The 22,295-nt window shown below is 41.5% G+C and overlaps 1 protein-coding gene across 2 annotated transcripts in view; it reads right to left on the bottom strand.

Moving 5' to 3' along the window:
- SH2D4A (SH2 domain containing 4A) overlaps nt 1-22,295 on the bottom strand; it is a 58,240-nt gene that overhangs the window by 2,563 nt on the left and 33,382 nt on the right. For both annotated transcript variants that reach the window (XM_033103747.1, XM_033103748.1), the window contains 4 exons: nt 20,592-20,672; nt 12,714-12,825; nt 10,835-11,027; nt 8,058-8,188 (listed from right to left, as the gene is read on the bottom strand). In XM_033103747.1, coding sequence (XP_032959638.1) covers nt 8,058-8,188; nt 10,835-11,027; nt 12,714-12,825; nt 20,592-20,672 — 517 coding nt within the window. The remainder of the gene's footprint in view (nt 1-8,057; nt 8,189-10,834; nt 11,028-12,713; nt 12,826-20,591; nt 20,673-22,295) is intronic.

Genomic DNA, 22,295 nt, shown 5'->3' with positions numbered 1-22,295 from the left:
AAAAGCAGGTATTTCAGCCAAATCATTTCCCAAACTCTCTCTGTTAAACATAGCTGTGTGGATAAAGTTTAGGAAAAGTAAGTGCAACTTTATGTCCATTTGGGACTTCTTAGGACTAGAGTAAAATATCATTCATCTTCTGGTATTTGGTGACTAGGCAGGGAAAGTTACATAAGCAAATGGGTAGTATAAACGAGAGCATAAATGTTTAACCCTCAGGAGAACACATTTCCATGTATTACCCAGTGATAACAACACAGGGGTTAGATGGCTTCGCAGTCTGGTTGGACCCTTGACAGTTATCCTGGGAGTATTAGATCTGGAAGGGGACTTGAAGATGCCCTCAGTTTACTCACAAGAACTACATGGCCTAGGGAATGATCCTACTTGGTCTAGGACAGTGGTTCTCAACCAGGAGAGTGTCTGAGAGACATTTTAGGGTGTTATGGGTGGGGGGGCGTCCGTGCTATTAACAACCAGTACGTAGAGGCCAGGGATGCTGCTAAACATCCTGCAGTGCACAGGACAGCCTCACACTGCACAGAATTATCCAACCCAAAACACCAATAGTGCTGGAGTTGAGAAACTCTGGTCTAGGAGTCAGCAAGTTAGTAACAGAACCAGGATGGACGCAGGTTCTTCAAAGTACCCTCCTCTGTGGCTATTCCTAAATGCTGCTCCTTGGCATAAAAGAATAAAAGTGTGTGTCTCTTTATATACTGGGGTGCCAAAATAATGTACACAAGTGGACACTTTGGTTAACGTTGCTCAAGCAGTAGTTCACTGTAATCAGAAGTGTCTGGGCGGTGATGGTAACCACTTTGAGCACCTCTTGTGGTTGGCGGGGGGTCGGGCGTGACTTGCATTCATCTTTTGTTATCAGTATATATTGAGTATTACAATTTTAATAGTTTTTTTCCTTTCTTAACAAGTGTATACATGTTTTTGGCACCCTCTGTATATATACCTATATTTTCATATATATTCAAAAGAATTAAACTCTTCACACACACACACACACACACACACACACACAAACACAAACCCAGGGACTGCACATGTGTGTCTGTGTGTATACAAAGGGTGTCAAAAAATGTATATACATTTTAAAGGAAAAACTGTATTAAAATTGTAATAATATATACCATTAACAAAAGATGAATATAAGTCATGTGTATACATTTTTTTGGCACCCCTGGTATACACACACACACACACACACACACACACACACACACACACGGAGATTTGGAGATATTTGTGGAGATATATATCTTCATATATAGATATCTCTTCATATATGTGTGTGTGTATTTGTGTGTGTGTGTGTGTGTGTATGTATGTGTGTGTATGGTTTAGGTGCCTCATGAATTCACGTTAATCCAGACCAGACTTTTCCCCAATTAGTCAAAACTCATTAGGTTTGGCTCATATTCCAGATTTCCCTTCTTATACCTATTGTAATGCTTCAGATGAATGAGCAATGTTATAAAACATGTAGAAAGAGCACAAACACATCCTGGGAAGATGGGGAAGGTGTGGAATTACTCAGTGAGCTGTGATTTGGGAGGGAGGAGCAGCGTTCTCCTCCTGTTCTTTTTCATTTCAGCCGACAGAAGCCCCTGCCTTCTCCCACAACTAATACTCAGTATCTTATTATTAGGAATAAAAAGAGCCTCATGCTGAAAAGGCAATGGATTATCATAGCCCTTTCGTCTTGTTGTTAGTAAAGTTAATTGAGATTGAACCCTAATTATCCAGAGTAAAACATAAAGTAAAACTATTTCTATTTTCTCTTTTGTGAGTAGACCTTTAACAAAGGGAGGATTTAAAAACATCACCTGTTCTCCCCCAGCCTAGACCAGCAACGGTCCTTCTCCTGCCTTCTCTTCTGCCATGCACCAGTCAGGAGGCCCCAGCGTCTGCACCTTAAAGATGCAGTGCATGAGGTTCAACCCCAGAGAGTCGCCAGGGTAAGAACTGGGGCTGGTGAAAAGGCTTGGCAGTCCCCCCACTCACAGGCAGGACTTGTTCCTGAAATATAAGAACGACTTATGGCCTCCCTTCTAGGGCTCCCATCTCTACTGCATTCACGCCCAGCAGGGTTAGTGGTGCCTACGTGTGAGCTCCGTCACATCTGGTCGCCTTTCTGCCCTTTCCCTGATGAGACCGAGCCGCTGGAAACTGTGGGCACTGTGGATGCTGAGCTAGCCTGTTGGGTCAGCTGCACTGTCTGCTTAGGTGCTCAAATGATATCGGTAGATGCTCCGACAGATATAGGCTGCGGCTTCTGTTTGCCTGTTTTATCTTTCTAAACACATCTGGTCCCACTGATAAATTACAGACAACAACTGTAAGCTGAAACAAGGCAACAGGTAACCAGCTGGCCCAGGGACTGCACATGACCAAGGCGTGAAGACTCTGGACTTGACTGTCTGTGAAACCTAGGATATCTTTCACTGACACTGAAAAGTCCCCTTCAGAGCCGAGGGGCTGATAAACCAGGAGTGACGCAGAAGCAGCATTCTGGAAAAACGTTTCTCTCCCTTCCCAGACTTACTAACAGGCTGACTCTGAAATCCCAAGTGACTTAAACAGATGGGGCAGATGTTATACTTTATAACATCTGGATGTTATCCAGCTGGATTTGGATTCCTAAAATGACAGCTATTCTGGAAAATTATAACCAAACCGGGGTTAAGGTCAAATTCCTTTTAAAATCAGGTCAGATAGTAGCTGTAAATCAAACTGCCTGAAGCCTGTCAATCTGTAATTATTACCCATGACACCGGATCTTGGCACCATCTAATCTCCAGAGACACCAGAACATGATAAAATGATTTTGTGGCAAATCACAGGTCATAATGGAGATGCCTTGCACACATTGGTACTGACAGCGGGTTCAGAAGGTAAGTGCCATTGAGGCTAGGCTTTGTTCTTTCTGCTTTAAACAGATTTTTTTTTTTTAAGCAGCTTGAGAGACAATTTCCATACAATAAAATTCAACAATATTAAGTACGATTTGATTGGTTTTGTCAAATGTATAGTTGGGTAACTACCAACACAATCATAATATAGATTGCATCTCTATTACCCCAAATGCTTGTGGCCTTGAGGTATTTTATTAAAGATTAGAATATTAACTATCTGCTTTTTGGAATTCTACTTGGGAGTGAGCAAAACAGCGCCCAGACAAAAGCTTGCTTTTTCCTTATTCTCCCAGGTGGGCATAGGACAAAATGTGTACTGAGTGAAGTCTCCTTGATACTTCTACTTCACCAGACTGGGAGATTTAGTGAACTAACTCATTTATTGGACAAACAAATCTCAGTGGTATTATATTGTTCGCTAAATTAAATCTCACAAGTGAAATAAAAAGCACGATATGAGCATTCCCAGTATGTTAGTTGTCAGATACGCGGTGGCGTTAGAGTTAAGTAGACCTGGCCCTGAATGTTGGCTCGGCCACACCAGCAGTAGAAGGCTGGGAAAGAACTTGACATCTTAGTTCCTAGGTTCTTATTCTATAAAGTGGGAATAAAAATTACTTCCTTTAAAATGCTCAAGCTAATGCTTGGCACATAGTAGGCCCTCAAAAAATTACCCCTCCAACACAATCTTCTGACAGACAATTAGAATTAACAAGAGACTTGAACAGTGTCACTGGATTCAAGATCACTATCTAAAAAGATAATTTCTTTACACTACCAACAACTACTTATATAATTTAAAAAACCCTTTTCCAAATAGAAGCAAAAACACTGTTAAGTGCATGGGACTAAATACAGTTTGATTTTTTTTTTTTTTATAAAGGTGCACATTCTGTATGGGGAATTTATTTAATGATTTAAAAAGAAATATAAGGAGAAATTTATCATGTTCATGGATGGAAAGATACAATAACATATAATGGCAATTATCTCTCCAAATGAATCTACAAATTCAATGCATTTCCACTAAAAATCCCAACAAAGGTTTTAAAACTTGACATGTTCCCCTACAAGCTATGTGAGTGTATAAGGGGGCCAAAATGAGTTAAGACAATTTCTAAGAAGTTGGAGGAGGGAGAAATTGCCCTCCTAGATATAAAGAATTATTACAAATATATAGTAATCCCCATATACAGGATCTTGGCATACAACAGAGGTAGCAATACAACTCAGTGGAGAAAGGTAGGACTATTAAAGGCATGATATTGGGACAACTGGTCATTCACATGAAAAAGAATAAATTACGTTTCTATATTGCATATCATACACAAAAATAAATTATAGGTGGATTATGTATTATATAAGTAAAAGCCAAAAAGGAAATGTAGCTAAACTCAACCTCATTGAAATGAAAAACGTCTATGCCTCAAAATGTGCCAAAAAGTGAAAATGCAAATCACAGACTAGGAGACGAATGAGCAAGAAGGAATTCTGCCAGCGGACAGCCTTTGCCTTCAAGCTGCCAGTCTTCCCTGAGTCCCCAGTCTAGCAGCTAGCTGACCCAGAAGATTTTGGACCCACCAAGCCTCTGCAGTCAGGTAAGCCAGTTCCTTAAGATGTTGGCCATGAGGAGAGCAATTTCAGGAACAGTAACTGCAAAGGCCCTAAGGAAGGGACAAGTGTGTGTCAGGGACAGAAGGGAGACAGGAGGTGGACAGCAGTGAACAAGGTAGGGCATGTGGTTGAGATGAGTCTGGAGCAATGTCTGGGGAAGAACAAGTAGGCGCTTGTGGCCACAGGGAGGAGTTTGGGTTTTACGCTCGTTGCAGTTTGATTATGTTGAAGACAGGGGACAGCAGAGGAAAGATGGAGACCAGTTAGGAGGCTGATACAGGAGGCCAGACGAGAGATTGACATAGTTGATATGGGTTATTCACATTATGATAAAGTCCAGAATTTTTTCCCATTGAAGGGGCTTAGCAGGGCAAGATGCTCTAAGACATACATTGAAGTATTTTCAACAGTCCTCCCAAATGACTGTGAGTAAAAAGTTTCCAAATTAACTGACATTAATTTGCATATTATTAAAAAATTTGAAAAATACCAACTACAAAATTCCTTCACACACGGAAGGCCTTCTGCCAAAACTGTTGGGGATTCCATGGACACTGCATGATTCTGTCGTTGCACAGTGTAGTGAGGTGGGCTACGAATTTGCAGGGAGGTCCTTCCCAGGGGGCAGGTGGAAAGTATCCTGGGGTGGAACGAGTGCATGTGACCTGGAATTACATCCCTGGTCCCCAACCCACTAGGAACACGGGAAGCAGCCAAGAGATGGCCGGCAAGTTTCTGCATCATTCCATCTGGGTCCTAACACCAAATTGATGCATGAAGCTAGAAATGTGCTTTGGCTCTCGGGAAAACTAGCAAAACATGAAAAAGAATGTGAGGATATTTTCAATGTCTTCTCCCACAAGGCCCACATAACCAGTGGGACCAAAATTCCAGTGAAAATTGAGACCTGTGGTCTCTGTGAGAAAAAGCTTTACATTCTTGTTGAGAGAGTAGATGTGGGGAGACTTTGTAGATCTAGATTTGCTCAAGATCATGAAAAGCTGCTCGGGAAGTAGAGTTCCGTACTGCATTTCAGGATCTCTCTTGCATGTTTCATCAAGCTCCTCCATCTAGGAGTTCATAGACAATATCCTATTTCACCAATTATAAAACGGGCATCACAGAGCATGCACCCATGGAAGGATATTTCAAAGCTGTATACCATTTTGCTTCATTTTGACCCCAAGTGGGAAAAGAGACCTGACACAGATCTGGAGTCTCCACTCTTCTCTGCCATTGCACTGAATGTTGGGGTTCCCCAGGGTTTTGTCCCTGGTCTTCTCTTACCATTCTTCCCAACTCACTCCTGGAAAATCTCATCCCTTCATGCCTTTAATTATCTGCTGATGACTCCAATCTGTTATCTCTAGCACTGATCCATTAATCCTTGCCAAATGGATAGTTCACATGACTGCCGCAAAGATATTTCAAACTCAACTTATCCCAAATGAGCTCATTATCTTTCTTCTTCTCCCCTTTCCTGTCTCCTCATCTTCCTATGTTGCTTCTCTCAATTGACAGCACGCCACCTTCCACCCAGCCCCACAAACCAGAGATCCAGTAGTCTTCATTCCCTTGTCCTCTCCTATCCATGCCCATCCTTATGTAAAGCTAATTAAGAGAAAAGTAAAAGTATGACTTCTGTGGGGTGAAGAGTTAGGCGACTAAAGCGGTCACTTAAGAAGGGTAATTTATGGAGTATATGACAATGAAAGGAAGAACTTCCACCCCAATCTTTCAAAACAGGGTCCCAGATAAATTAAACAATTATACTTCAAGAAGATATGTAATCCATCTTCTTTTTATGATAGAAATACGTGAAATTTTGTTTTCTTAAAATTGAAGACATTGATTCATATTGACACAATGCTATGTATTTATTTATTACACTGTTATATTGTATGTTATTTATTTTGCTTATGACTATGATAAATATTTGTATAAATGAAAATAAACTAATAACAAAGCAATTAATAAGTTACTATATGTAAAACTCAAGAGTCTTATTTTTAAATCAAAGTTCCAACTTGATTTTTAGTCCAACTGCGACTTCCAAGCTTTTAGCAACTGTTTCCAACAGAACTGCCTGTTAAAGTACCAGGGTTTTTAATAACATCCACTAATATTTTCAATTTCTTACTCCTTGCCGTTAAAATAAACTACCACCCTTATAATCAGGGATGACAGCATCTTCTGCCCAATGACACAGAAACTACAAAGTGACTGATTTCCTCAGTTCTTATCTTTAAAAGGAAAATAGAAAAGGCAATATGAGACAAGCAGTGATAGCCAGGACTACCGTGTACTTGACGCATGTTCTATTCATCTTTTGACATTCTTATCACTCTTTCTGCCTATGTCTTCAGAACAAAATGGAAAGGAAAGAGGCATGCAACTTGGTGCTAGGAGAGAGGGGAGTTCTTCTAGGAATGGACACTTACTAAAGCCTGAATTGCCAAAGCACACATATTTTCAAGGAAAACTAGACAGTTCTGCAGTAATGTTCTGACTGCAAAAGCAGCCCTTTACCAGAAAGCCTACCCCCGAATAGATTTTGTTTTTAAAGAGTTTGCTATATTATGTGTTTGGGAGCCTACTTTTGTGGATGTATTTATGTGTCAGATGATACTACTTAAAAGAGAGAAACTGAAACATAATGCAAACCAAGATACCCTTTAGGACAAGTGTCCTCTGTGTGAAAACTTTATTTTTTGCTTAAAGTACTTTTGTTGTACATAGAGCCAATGAGTCCAATTTAGCCACAGACTTTACAGAAGCCAATTGAGGCAAAAATCCACTTCCTTTACTTGGAAGTCCAAGAAATTGAGAAGTCAGTGAAATGTGAGCTGGGTAGAGGGCTTCAATTAATCAGGTTTCTAGGGTCAAATAAAGAAATGGTTTATTAGCTGGTATCTGATTAGGCTCCAACAAACTCGCTTTGTAGCCTTTAACTATGTACTGGAAATAAAGACCAAAAACACAGAATTTTTAAGTTGAAGACCGCAAGTTTCACTCCTTCATTTAACAGATGAAAATGATGCTCAGATAAATTGATTTGCTACAGAGAAAGAAGATGATTTGCTCCAGGTCACTCAACTAGTTATGGGAGCACTAACCTTTCAACTGCTTGACCGATGCCCTGCCCACCACACCCAATGGCCATATCTGACTCTCCCTCGACGGAACGTGGACCGAAGGCGGTGCCATTTGATGGAATCAAGTGCCCTACGGTAGGGAAACAGGAGGCACTGCTTTCCCTATCCACCGAGGGTGTCTTATTTGTGGTGGTAAGTTAACCCGCAGGGCATGCAGTACCTGGGACTGCTTTCTGAATGCATCATGAGAATGCGGCTCACTGAGAAACCTTTGAAGAACTACTGTGTGAAAATCATGTCAAAGACTCCTCTTGAGCAGCCCGAATAAAAGGAAGCCTTTATTCTTTTTGTTTACCTGGTGATTAGCAGTTTCATCCACCATCAGATGAGGTTCCATTGAGGGAACCTCTGCACTCACCGTGGAACCAGGGAGCTATGGTGTCAGAGGTTTTCTCATAGCAGGCTCGCAGAGGTAGCTGCTCCTCTTTAAACCACTGGATGATGTCCTCCTGGGCAAAGCTGGATGCTGTCCTTGTCACTCCTTGATTTCTGTTGTTTGTAAAACCATTTTTCAAGTTAGATTTAACTAATTTGAAAATAATGTCTTCAAAAATCTTTATATATATGTGTATACATGTATGTGTGTATATATATACACATATATACACATATACATATACACATCTATCTATCTATCTAGAGAGAAAGACAGAGAGAGAGAGAGAGAGAGAGAGAGAGAATAAGAACTACAGACGCTTGAAAATCTAATTACATGCACTGAGCTAATGGGAGGTGGGCCCCTTACACACTGACATTATACAACTCCTCAAGAGCAAAGTATAGGGAGGAAGATAAATCTGTCATTTGTCCTTCCAGTCCCATAGGGCTCGTCTTGGGTATGAGCTACTGCTGTGTTAACACATAGATTTTAATTTATTTTTAGTATGAATTAGAAGCTCCATTAACTCCCAATTAAAATTTGAGAAAATAAGCATTAAAAAGTGAAATCCATCTCCAGCACTATTTTCGCAGAGAGCATGTACTTGCAAACACAATAAATCAAACGCAATAAAATAAACTTCTTTCCTAACATTTTCATTATTCTATTTTCTCTTCTTTCTCTGTCCACTAACCTCCCGAACTTAGTTTCTTCTTTCCCACACTTTGAAGAAGTTTAGTTCTGTTAAAAGACTGTCTGAGAAATACAAAGTTAAAGAAGAGTGTTTCAAGATTGGTAAGAAAAAGATATATGCAGCAGAAGCATTTGGAAATCAATTCAGTTCTGGGATTAAGTCAATTTCCATTATAGAAAGTACCACTGCCAAGGTAATAAACATATTTCCAAGTCCTACACAACAGCCCATTAATTTTGAGCAGAATTCAATGTAAAAACAAAAGTGAGTTTGAATGAGCTACTGGAATGTCCTGTCATGTAAACCAACATTATAGCTCTTTATGTTTTTTATGGTAACATGCTACCATGAGTTACAGGTGACATATATATCAGATGGACAGATATACATGTATACACACATATACATGTATACATACATACATAACGTTTTGGAGAAAATAGCCTATAATATTTGACTTTTCTGGGGAGGAGACACTGTACACACATGGGATTGTATAATAAGTTCTCTTACTAGTTTTCAAATTACGTATTTTTCCCTTGGGAAGTCTTTAGAGATCAAGCAAAAACTCCCAAGGACAGCTAGTGTCTGTGTTTTCCTGGGCTGGCTCGTACCTGACCCCGGTCATCCCTCTTTAAAGTGCCAGCCCTGAAACCATCCAGTCTGGCTGCCTCACAAGAAGCACTTCATGCAAGTGTCTTAAGTCGGAAAAAATGAGCTAACTAAGCACAGCTTAGAACAAGAATTTCCCTTATAAGGCCACCTTCATTGCTGTCAGTCACATACATACAGTGTACTCTAAAAATATTGCCACGGCACATTACGAGTCAGACTCCCACCCTCAGAAGAGCCTGGAGAACAGGAGTGGGTCCACAAACCACCTTGCCAGGTCCATGGCCAATGCACGCAGACAAGCTCAAGTACCAGACAGGGCCCTGTGCAGGAGCTCACACCTTTGTGGCCTGGTCACAAAACTGCAAGGAGACCCGTTTCCTGATTACCTTTCTTGTTTTGTTGTCCATAAAAAGCATTCCCCGAACTGTCACTTTGTAGAACATGGTCATTTAGTGTTGGTCCTCAAGTCCCAAAATGGAATCTTTCCATTGAGTAAATAGAAATAATTACAGTAGAGGAAAAGGTCCACCTTCATGTTTCCTCTGAGGTCATAATCCCCATTAGGAAAATACCTTGAAGATAACTACTGACTCCAAGCAAAGGGAAATTTTTGTTTGTTTTTTTATTTCCCCATTCTCATAACAGAGAAATATTTTTAGTTTTTCTTTCAGAAGGCAAGGCTTTAGACAGTTTCTGTTTCATCTAATCAATATCTGGCTTCTCCTGGTTATTTTAAATATTGCCTTCCTATATATTAGAACATGAAAAACATCCCATATCTATAACCAGGAGGAAAGAATTTTATAATCAGTTAACATAAGGGATAGGGGTTGTCTGCTATGACATTATAGCGCTTTTCTTCAGGGATTTTCCAAAACAAATTGTTTTGTCTAATTACCCACAAACAGGAAGCAAAGGTTCCATCATCACCAAATAAGTTCATTCCAAAAAGGAACATTTCCAAATTCTCAACATGTGAGTGTGTCTGTGTATCCCAGAGTAAGAGTTACCATTAAACCTTTAATCCTGAGCAATGAAAATGTAGGTCTACCGCTGATGTGAAAGTCAGATAGCCCTCAGGTCCCTATTGTGATATTCTTTCACTACGAAGAGCGATACTGGGAATTGTGTCCCCTTGTCCCTTCATTGGCTCACCTGCTGCCACCAGGTGAAGATGGGCTAGTGGTATAGGAAATTAGTGAACTCAATGCTCATGTTCACTAAGATATTGTTGGATATATTAATTATAACCACTGTGGACATTTTACAGGTAAGAAGAGGATGAGTGCTAGACCAGGTATCTCAGGAAGACGGGCTTAGAGGTGAGGCTGAATTTAGTTACACAGCCAGCCAGCTGGCCCTCCACTTGCTGAGGCCTGTCATGCAATTTGTCCTTACTCAGCTCATTTCAACCCTTGTTCTTAAAGCCACCTGCGTGACTTCTTACCTAAGAGGCGTTTGAGGGTATCCCTCTGGGTTTAGGAACTTAGGCTTGGGTGGAAGGGGAGGTCTTTTTGGTTTCTGTGGAACACTTTGCAGTCCCTCCCAACTTCTTCCTTTTTGGCATAACCTCTTGTAGTCTTCCCGGGCTTGTTTAGCCAAGGAGCGTCTCCTCTCATCAGCTGCTTTGGATTTTCGCACTAGAAAAACAAAAAAGGTTTGAGACAGGCCCTCATCAGCCCACAGAGATGGTCAGGAGAATCAACACTGCAGCTGGTGAACAGATCCTGTCATCTGCTGATAATAATGAGCAATCACCATCAACACCTATTATTCAGATGCTAGGGGCTTGCACAACTGCCCAGCGTTCCCTGCAGAATTCCTCTTTATAAGGGAGTTTGGGGACTTTCTGAGAGGGAGAGAGGAGGAAGAGGAGGAAGAAGGGACAAGATAGAAAGGTAGAATTATTTGAGAATTTCCTGTAGGTGGTAAGACCAAGTGATGAGTCACAGCCTGCGTGAGGATGCCAGTTGGAAGGGCGTCTTTGAATAATAAGAGGTGATGTCATATCCTTCACACACACAAGTTCCAGATGTCACTTGCCGTGAATCACTAGCAGAGATCAGGCTGTCAGGAACTCTTTCTTCAGTGGCTCAGCCTGTGCACAGGGTGAACAAGCAGTGAGGCTCACTGCATGACCCACTCAGAGCCCACTGGCAGCTGAACCCATCGTAAATCGGCTGACAAACCAAAAAGTAAAGTGATTCTTATCACAGACAATCCTAGAACATGCTGGTACACATAACAGCACCCCAAGGCTGCCTTTTAATATTGCCTTATAAAATAGAGGGTTTACTGTTTTATTTTGCTTTTGTTTTAGCAACATACTATTAAAGGACTCTAATGCAGGATGTAAGAATCATTTTTATTGAGTGCATTTACACTTCAGGCATTATTGGTCAAATCCTATTATGTTTGACTCCAAAGAGATGCCAGAGATGCTCCATGATGCTAGGATTTCACTGCATAGAAGTGATTGGATCTTGCAAATATTTTCATTTCACAAAAATTGTCCTTGTAATGGAACTGAAGTTCAATTCAGGATGCTCAACATCCTGCAAACATTGCTACTCCTCGTCCTCAAGCTGCCTCAAGGGCTGATGTGGCAGTTAAGCCTTCTTTGTCTCAGTCAGATGGAAACCCTCGTCCTATTTCAAACCTGAATTCACTTAACCTCTTCGAGCATGCTCTGCTTGGTCTTCATCTGCACTGACTTCTTTCTGAGTGGTTTATCTCTGGCAGTGCTAACTCAAAAAGGAGTCAGGTTTGGATCACAGGCATGGGAGAGATGCTAATATATCCAACCTGTTCTTCCTGTGTTCTTCTGATTACAAAGTAAAATGTGTTCCCTATTCAAAATTTAGACAACTACAGAATAACAAGAAGAATTCATATAAGTAATCTTGAATCCCACCTCTCCAAGAAAACTAATGTTAACATGTTAATAGCCTTCCAGTTCTTTTCCTTCATATACTTAGACATTTGGAAATAGGGATATTTTTTATACAATTTTATAATGTTTTTTTCTCTGCAAGCTAAAAAGATGTAACATATTCCAAGGTCATAAGACACTCTTCTGAAACACGTTTTTTTCATAGCTATATACCACTCCATCATATAGATATAGCATAACTTTGATGGCACATGAATTGAGAACCTTTCTTGATGGTGATGAATTGAGACCCTTTCTATTCAACAAGTGGTTCGTAAGCCTTTGGGTAATAATTCAGTGTTAAAACGTCACTCAGCAACCACTTTAAGTACTTTCTAGACTGCTCATTTTATTACATGAATCAATCTGCTTTGAGAGGCCTCTGGGTACTCACATGATGCCTGCCACTCTGAATCTTCTTTCCAGCTCTTATAAATCTGCTTGGTTTTCTCTTCATCAATTTGTTTTATTTCTTCATCTTGTGTTTTCTTTGTGGATTCTTTCTTCTGTTAAAAAAATCAGAAACAAATGCTAGTGAGCGACTCTGGCTGTTTTCTTGGATGAGGTGGGCTCTAGGCACACCTGATTTCTATCTAACTCCCTCTGGCCCCTGTGGAGGCACGTTGGTGTCGTGGGAAAAGCATGGTGTCCGCCATACTTGAAGCCAGCTCCACCGCTACCTGGTTGTGCAGCTCCATGGCTGGTTACTAAACCTCTCTCAGGCTGTTCCCTCTAAGTAAAATTAGGAAATTAAGAATATTTCACAGAGTTATAATGAGGGCTAAATAATTTTTTCAAAGTGCCCACTACAGTGTGTCACAGATAGTAAGAATTCAATAGATGTTCATTTTCCTCAGACATAGCACTTATCTGCTTTAAATTGAATCCTCTGATGTAGTGTGTAAACTCTGTTCCATGGTACCAGTGTAAACACGACAGTACCTGCCAGGTTCCACAGAATAACAGTACATTCCTAGAGCAATCTCAGCTGTATCTCCACATGCCCTCGAACCACGTGTCTGAAAATGTGGTACTTATACATGATTTTAGGTGGCTCAGAAAGGAATTTCTGTTTGTTTTAAAAAGAGAAAACAGAAAAAAAAATTTTTTTTTTTAAAGCACGCTCTTTAGAAGGAAAATATAAGAAAAGAAACATGAGTCTTCCTCTAAAAAGGAATTTGGTGGTATTTTTGTGGTAAAATATACATAACCTAAAGTTTACCAGCCTATCCATTTTTAAGTGTACAGTTCTGTAACATTAAGAACATTCAAGGGAATTAATTTTCAACCAATGAGAAACTAACACATCAAATCACTTAGACCTAAGAAGTACTTTGTTTATTTGGTACGGCCTTCTGAGCATAAGAAAACTGAACTTGCAACTTGGTGAACTAAGTAACAGCCTTGGGTAGATAAGTAATGAAACAAGCTGAGAGGCTCAGGAAAGACTGTGCTTCATTTCATTCTCCATCTCAAAAATGAGAATTTTTTTTCCTTTTGTGTTTTCCTAGAAAGATAAAGACTTTCTTGATGTTAAATCATTTCACCACAACTAAAATACAAACCTTGATGTGAAACTTTTTAAAAAAATCATATTAATCATAGTTAATGTAAATGGGGATAATTTGTAAACTGTACTTCACTTCAGATGTAACTAAACTTTTGTGTATTTTCATTTTTTAAAAGACTTTTTAAAAAATATAGCTAACATGCAATATTATATGAGTTTCAGGGGTACACCATAGTTGTTCAGCATTCATATACCTGAAGAAGTGATCACCGTGATAAGTCCAGCAACCATCTGACATAATACCATGCTATCATAACATTATTGACTATATTCCCCATGCTGTACGTTATATCCCTATGACTTATTTGTTTTATACCTGGAAATTTGGACCACTTATGGCCCTTATTTTATATTAATTTCACATGTACAGCATAGTGATTAGATATTTATATAATTTAAGAAGAGATCCCCTCGTTAGTCTAGTACCTATCTGGCATTATATTAGGTTGGTGCAAAAGTAATTGCGATTTTTGCAATTATTTTTAACCTTTTAAACTGCAGTTACTTTTGCACCAAACTAATACATAGTTATTGCCATATCATTGACTACATTCCCTATGCTTTACATCCCCACGACTATTTTATAACTACCAATTTGTACTTCTTGATCTCTTCATCTTTTCACCCTGCCCCACAAACCCACTCCCGTGTATCACAACGATAAATCTAGTACCCATCTGACAACATACATAGTCATTACAATATTATTGACTATATTTCTTATGCTATATTCTACATCCCCATGACTACTTTGTAACAATCAATTTGTACTTCTTAATCCCTTCCCCTTTTTTCACCCACACTCCCATCTCGCAACCATCAAAATGTTCTTGTATCTATGAGTTTGTTTCTGATTTGTTTGTTTAGTTCTTTAATTCCACATATAAGTGAAATCCCATTGCATCTGTCTTTCTCTGTCTGACATACTCCACTCAGCACAACACCCCCCAGGTCCATCCATGCTGCTGCAGATGGCAAGAACCCATTCCCTTCCATGGCCAACCAATATTCCATTGTATACATGTACCACCTCCTCTTTATCCATTCTTCCATCGACAGACACCCAGGATGCCTTCACATCTTGGGCATTGTAAACAATGCTGCAATGAGCATATGGATGCACATATCCCCTCCAAGTAGCGTTTTGGGTTTCTTTGGATAAATACCCAGAAGTGGGATTTCTGGGTCTCTCTTTACCCCAGGTTTTGTTTTGTTTTGTTTTGTTTCCATTTTCACAAAGTATCTTTTTCCATCTCTCTACTGTCCACCTGTGTGTGTGTCTTTAAATCTGAGTGATTCTCTTGTAGGCAGTATATGTAAGTAAGGGTTTTGTTTTCTAATCCATTCAGCTACCCTGTGTCTTTTGATTAGAACATTTAATCCATTTACACTGAAAGTAGTTGTTGATAGATGTGTAGCTATTGCCATTTTATTATTCATAATTTTGATCCCTCCCCCCCGCCCCCACCCCGGGTTAAAAAAGTCCTTCTAACATTCCTTGTAATACTGAATACTGGTTTGGTGGTGATGAACTCCTTTAGCTTTTTCGTGTCTGGGAAGTACTTTATCTGTCCTTTGATCTTAAATGATAGCCTTGCTAGGTAGCATACCCTTGGTTGTAGGTCCCTGCTTTACATCATGTTGAATATTTTGTGCCGCTCCCTTCTGTCCTGCAAAATTTCCGTTGATAAACCAGCTGACAATCTCCTGGGAGATCCCTTATAAGTTACTAGTTGCCTTTCTCTTGTTCCTTTTAGAATTCTCTCTTTGTCTTTAACCTTTGCCGTTTTAATTATAATGTGTCTTGGAACGCTGTTTCGGTTCATCTTGTTTGGGACTCTCTGCACTTACTGGGCTTGTATGTCTATTTCCTTTACCAGGTTAGGAAAGTTTTCAGTCATTATTTCTTCCAATAGGTTCTCAATCCCTTCTCTCTTCTCCTTCTGATACCCCTATGATGAGAATGTTGTTACGCTTATGTTATACCATAAGTCTTTTAAACTATCCTCATATTTTTGCATTCTTTTTTCCTTTTTGCTGTTCTGATTGGGTGTTTTCTGCCACCTTGACTTCCAAATTGCTGACTCAGTCCTCTGCTTCATCTAGTCTGCTGGTGATTCCTTCCAATGCATTCTTCATTTCAGTTATTGTATTCTTCATTTCTGACTGCTTTTTTAAATATATATAGTTTCTATGTTCTTTTTTATGTTTGCTATCTCTTTGTTGAAGTTCTCACTGAGTTCCTTGATCATCCTTATAACTATTGTTTTGAACTCTGTATCTGGTAGGTCACTTGCCTCTATTTCATTTAGTTGAGTTTCTGGAGTTTTCTCCTAGTCTTTCATTTGGGACATATTTCTTTGTTTCCTCATTTTGGCTGCCTCCCTGCATTTGTTTCTATGTATGAGGTAGATCTGCTATGACTCCCAGTCTTGGCCAGGTGGCCTTTGTACTAGGTCCCTGTGGGGCCCTGGCACAGTCTCCCTGGTCACCTGCTCCGGGTGCTCCAGGAGTGTCCCTTGTGTGTGCCCTCACGTTATAGTTGAACATTGAGTGCTATTGGCACATCAGTGGGTGGGATTGACCCTCAGGCTGATTGGCTGTGGGGTTTGACCACACCCACAGCTTATGTGCTGCTGTGTGGGGTGCTTATCCCATGGAATGGGATTCACTCAGCAGGCACTGATGCCTGTTGAGACTGCCCTTTGTGTATGCCGGTTGTGGGGCTAATTGGGTAGTGCTCTGATGTGGCCTGAAGCCAACCTCCAGGTGTGTTGGTTCTGGGCCTCTTGGGAGAGGTTCTCATGTAGGCCCTGGTCACCCACTGCTTGTGATCAGCCAGGGACTACCTGATAGGAGGTATAAAGTGATCCATGGTTTTTTTATGCCTGTGCTAAACCTGGCGGCACATGGGAGAGGCGACACTGCAAACTGAGAATGGCTGCCACCAGTACCAGGCCTGGGGTAGCTCTGCGAAACCCCAGGACACCCAGAGTTCTGCTGCCACCTGCCGGCTCATTTAAAGTTCAGCTGCTGACAAAATCTCATGTGCTATGCAAGTTGGGTGAGGCTGGGTCTCAGGGAGTCAGTACCATGGGAAGCATTGTGGTCACCAGGTTAATGTAGACTCTGGTTTGGTGCTAGTACTGAGCCTGGAGCTATTCGGCAAAAGTCTCAGAGCACAATGAGGCCAGTTGTCACCCACCTGGGGTCCGTGGATTCTGATAGTTTTCCAGGAAACAGTGTAATGTGGGCAGGGCTGGCTGCTCTCGGAGAAAGTGCCTCAGTGTTAGGAGAGTTGGGTGGGATGGGGTCCCAGTGAGTCAGCAGGGTGGAGTCCTGGAACTCACCAGACCAACGAGATTCAGATTTGGCTGTAAGCATAGGGGGCGGGCTCACTACATTAAAGATGGCTGCTGCCTGCCAGCTGCACGGGAGAAGGATCCCTCTCAGGGAAAATGGGGCTCTCTTCCAGCCCTGGCCTCAAAGCCATACACCTCAGTCTGCTCCCTGTATGCTTCTGATGCCCCCCGAGTCACCGACCCTCCGATGGAACCCAAGGTGAGTGCTGGCGAGCGAGTGAGTCTGTGTGAGGGCTGTTTAAGAGGACGCTGTGTCTCCTGCCGCCTTCCACCCCACCTGGATGGTTGGAATCCCCACTGTTTTTCACAGGCAGATGTTGGGGGGGGCTCCTCTTCCCGACGCCAGTACAGCACCAGTTCTCCGGGCTGGAGAGTATGGAGTGGGGCTGGGGTCCTTTGTTCCTCCAGGGGGAACTTTTGCAGCCAAGGTATCCCTCCTAGTTTTCACCCGCCACACAAAGGTTTGAGATCAGCCCGTGTGTGTCTTCACTCCTCCTCCCAGTTTCCTCATGGCTTCTTTATGTCTGTAGTTATAGAACTTCTGAGCAGTCAAATTCAGATGGTTCTCCAGGTTGATTATTCTATAATTTAGTTGTAATTTTAATGTGTTCATGGAATGAAGTAGGCACAGTGTTTGTCTACTCCGCCATCTTGGGTTTCCTCCGTGAAAAGCTTCATTTTTTTTCTTACCTTCTTTCCGTGCCTAGAGCTAAGCCCCCTTGGCTTGTCAATATTATAAAAACCAAAAAACAGCTTTTGGTGTTTGAGATGACTGCTAAAATTTGCCATCCCCTTTCTGAAGCTGTTTAAAAGCTTGAAATACATAAAAAATGCTGCTAGCAATTTTTAAGCTTAAACATAAGAAAAAAAACTTAAAAGTGGAGCTTTGTTCATCTTCCATATGCATATTTTAAAATGATTTAAATTGATTAGAAAAATATAGTTATAACATTAAACTATGATACCATGGATATTGTTACTTAGGAAAAGCAAGAAGTTTACAAAGTGAGTCTATCTAAGGAAAAATATTAAGTAAAAAATAATGCAGATAATACTCAAATGTCTGAGAGTGCTATATTTAGTAAATTATATTCCTTTTTATTCCTTCAGTGTAATCACATATGGGCACAGTGGGAAAGGAGACAAAAATTAATGAGTTTCACAGAGTAATAGCAGATGAAATCTGGCCTTGGCCACTGTATTCATTCAAATCATCTAGAAAACTTGATCTTTACTTTTTCTATTTAGAAAACCATCAATTCCTCTTTAGAAGTGTTTTGCTGGAAGCAGATTGGTCCAAGATGGGGACTGTGAGCCAGACATGGGGAAGGCAAGGTGAAGGCTGGGGAGTGAAGAGGAAACAGGACTGAGGCTGGACACTAGACTAGATGCCCAGGCGCCGAGGTATGGAGACGGAGGGAGTAGCTTGAACTGTCACAAGGTCTCTTACAGAAAGCATTCTCATCTGGCCTGTTGATGGAAATACTTCCCGGTCATTCCTCATTAGATCCTCCCCAGTACCCCTCAAGTAGGAAGACTCTTATTTTGTTACCTTTGTTCTACAGAGAAGCTTGGTAAGTTATCTGCTCATTCATTCTCTTGAACTCTGATATCATTTCTTATCAGAAGGATAAGAAATTATCCTTTCCTTAGAGAAGGAAAGAAATGGCACATGGCCCTGGGCATTCTTGTGAGAGGGTGTGAAAACTGCAAATCTGGCTCTCTCACATCCAAAAATGTTTGAGAACTACTGATCTAGTCCAGCCCCCAACCCATTTGAGACAAGAAACCTCAGGCCTATTCTAAACAGTGATGTGCTTCAGACTTCAGACCACTTCTCTTTTCCATCTAAACTCATTCTCTAGATGATCTCATCTTTCATCATGGCTTGAAATAACACCTAGATACCAAGTTCCTTATAAGAATGTACATGATTCTCAGCCCTTATATCGCTTCTCATTTGCTGACCTCCCTGCCACTCCTTGACAATGTCAAGTGAGTTCTTGCCTCTGTGCCTTCATACTTGCCATTCCCTCTGCCAGGAGAATACTTCCTCCTCCTCCCCTGCCGAACGCCATCCACATAGCTCCCTTTTCGTTCCTTCAGGTCTCTACTCCAATATCATCGTCTGAGATCAGCCTTCTCTGACCACCGCTCTAAGGCACCAATTCCCACCCTTCTAGCATTCCTCAGCTCCCTTATCCTGAATTGTTTTCTTCCATAGCAATTATGACCACCTGACTTCATAGAACTGTTTATTATCTGTCTCCCTTAATTGGAATACAAGCTTCCTGAGGGCAGGGCTTTTACCTGTTTTGTTCACTGTGTCTCCAGTGTCCATAATAGTGCCTAGCACATGGGAGAAACTCAGTGCACGTTGGTTGAATGAACACACAGATCCTTTGTCTTTCTTACCTGTCTTCATTTAAAATGACATAATGTACTCCAGGCAGCATTATTGAAAATTTCCTTTAGATACTCTATTGCTGCTGTTTTAGAAAGAGGTATGTAGGTATTACACTAGCAGTATTCAAGACTACCGCTCCACAACTTCATCATGATTTTTTGAAGTGTCAGACATGTGAGTTATCCCAGTCCATGTGTGTCCCTACAGATAAATCAGGGAATCGACTGCACTGTCCACAGAACCGCAGGCCTCGAGGCCAGCCTCCACCTCAGCCCCCATCTCAAGCCTCTGGTCACTCAGAACCTCTCTTTACAGCCTCATACTTTTCAGCGCTCTGCAGGTCAAATCCTATTACTGTTTCCAAGTGCCAGACTATGCCTCATTGACTGTGAGCAATGGATGATGCAATGACAATCGAGCACGATGGAGGAAGTGGGCTTGGCCTGTAGAAAGAATCTCACGTCTGGATGGACGAGAGAGAGATCTGAGTGCCCGGAGGAGCTCTGGCACAGTGGACGTGGGTGACACAAGACGCTGCCCATTGTAAAGGGACAGGCTCACAGAAAAAATGGACACATAAACAACTTAGTCTGAAATCACTATTTCCGCCAAGTTTAGTGCTTCCTTTATCACTCTCTGAAATCAGTCTGCCCTCAGTATTTGCAGCCACCCAGGATATCATCTCTGCTTTAGATCTTCGGTAAGGAGTCTAGCAGACATGTCTTGGCATCTGTTCTTTTCATGATACTCAAGACTTTTTCAACTCCAGATAAACAGGCAAAGATGAATAGCTATGTCCACAAGCTTTTAAAAATAGATTCACGTTGTGCTGCTTAATTTCATTTCTGCATGAGATTAATATACCAATTTGTGAAACATCAGTGGGAATGACTATGCATTTAGCCCCCCGAAGACAGAATGTAAATCTTTTACCTGGTGGAATCCATACGACTTCATACGATTGATAGAATCTGCCAGCATTTGTTGAATATTTCTTGAGGAACTGGAGGATGACTAAAAATTAAATGAAACACATTTTATACCATTTAGAGCTGCAATGAAATTTCAGAAAATAATGTGTTAATGCTTCCCTCCTTTCAACATCGTCTAATGCTGCCGCCACCCTCACAACTGGGTCCATCGAAGTTTCCCACCAGCAACTGAGTTCCTGAGCCGATCCTTAGTGAGGAAACAGGGATGTGAAGCCTCAGCCTCCCCTCAGTGAGGCTTAGAAATGAATTACTGCCCAAGAGCCAGGAGCTGGTGGCTTGCTCATGACAAGTGGGTTTGGGCGTCTTGCTCCCAGCACGTCCCAGGGCCCCTGGGATAACTTCTAGATGTTAATATTACTCCTTAATCTAAATTCTCTTCTTCCTCTCTTAATACCATGTTTCTCCGAAAATAAGACTTAGCAGGACAATCAGCTCTAATGCGTCTGTTGGGGCAAAAATTAATATAAGACCTGGTATTATATTATACCCAGTATTATATTATATTATACCAGTATTATATTATATTATACCTGGTCTTATAGTACATAAGACCCCGTCTTATAGTAAAATAAGACGGGGTCTTATATTAAGTTTTGTTCCAAAAGATGCATTAAAGCTGATTGTCCAGCTAGAACTTATTTTCGGGGAAACACGGTATTCGCTCCACCCATCCCGTTTCAGGTGAGACAAGAGAAACGCGTAGTCCCTGCCATTTAACTGCATTAGCCTTGCTCCCCATCTAGGACTGGAGGCACGCCTGGAATACCGGTTTGGTGCCTGGGCACCCTGCCCACTTTCCCTGCCTGATCATATTGCTCCCCTCTCCTTCCTCTGACCCCGTTATCCAGCCCAGTATCTGGATTTCTGCTACTCTAGATGGATTTCCCAAGAGGCAATTCCTGTCAGTGGGGTTCCCAGATCCACTGCCTGGATTCCCTGGTGTCATTCCTGCCTGCCACATGCCAACCCTTCTGGCACTGTGACAGAGCTGGCATTTCACACCAGGTACCTCTTAAAACCAGGTCAGTTACACAGGCCCCTGTCACCCTGTCCCTAGCTTGAGTGCAGAGTCTGGCCCAAGTCCCAGCATGGGCAGACACATGCCCTGTATAGCCTGATATAACCACCCACTCCACATTACCATGATTTTATGCCTTGTGCCTAAGGACTCATTCCTGAATTATGGCATAGATCAGAAATTGTCTATAAATTTTCAGCAAAAGGTTGGTACCAAGATTCAGCATGGAGCACAGAGGGGCTTTTGGATCATGACTGTGCTATGTAATAAACCAGTATGGCTACTTCAATTTTGCCCCCCCCCCCTTTTTCACAGTGGCTGCGCATGTGAACTGCATTTCCCAGCTGCCCAAGCAGTTAGGTGTGCCTATATGAATAAGTTATGTCCAATATAATGCAGGTGATAACAGGTATTTGCCACTTCTACCCCGTTGAAACCTCGTTCACACATGCCTCCGGGCCACTTCCCCTTCCTTTGGCGTGGAATCATGATAGCACTCACGCTACTACTAGAGACAGCAGAGCCACCAAAAGCCTGAATCCTTGCATGGCTGTGTGGACCTGAGCCCTCCTGAACCAGAACACTCATCCTGGATGTTATAAGGGAGAAAGATGAACTTCTCTTGTG

This window comes from Rhinolophus ferrumequinum, chromosome 4 (genome assembly GCF_004115265.2).
Source record: "Rhinolophus ferrumequinum isolate MPI-CBG mRhiFer1 chromosome 4, mRhiFer1_v1.p, whole genome shotgun sequence".
In the NCBI taxonomy this organism is placed as follows: Eukaryota; Metazoa; Chordata; class Mammalia; order Chiroptera; family Rhinolophidae; genus Rhinolophus; species Rhinolophus ferrumequinum.
This window is presented reverse-complemented; position numbering and strand designations above follow the sequence as displayed.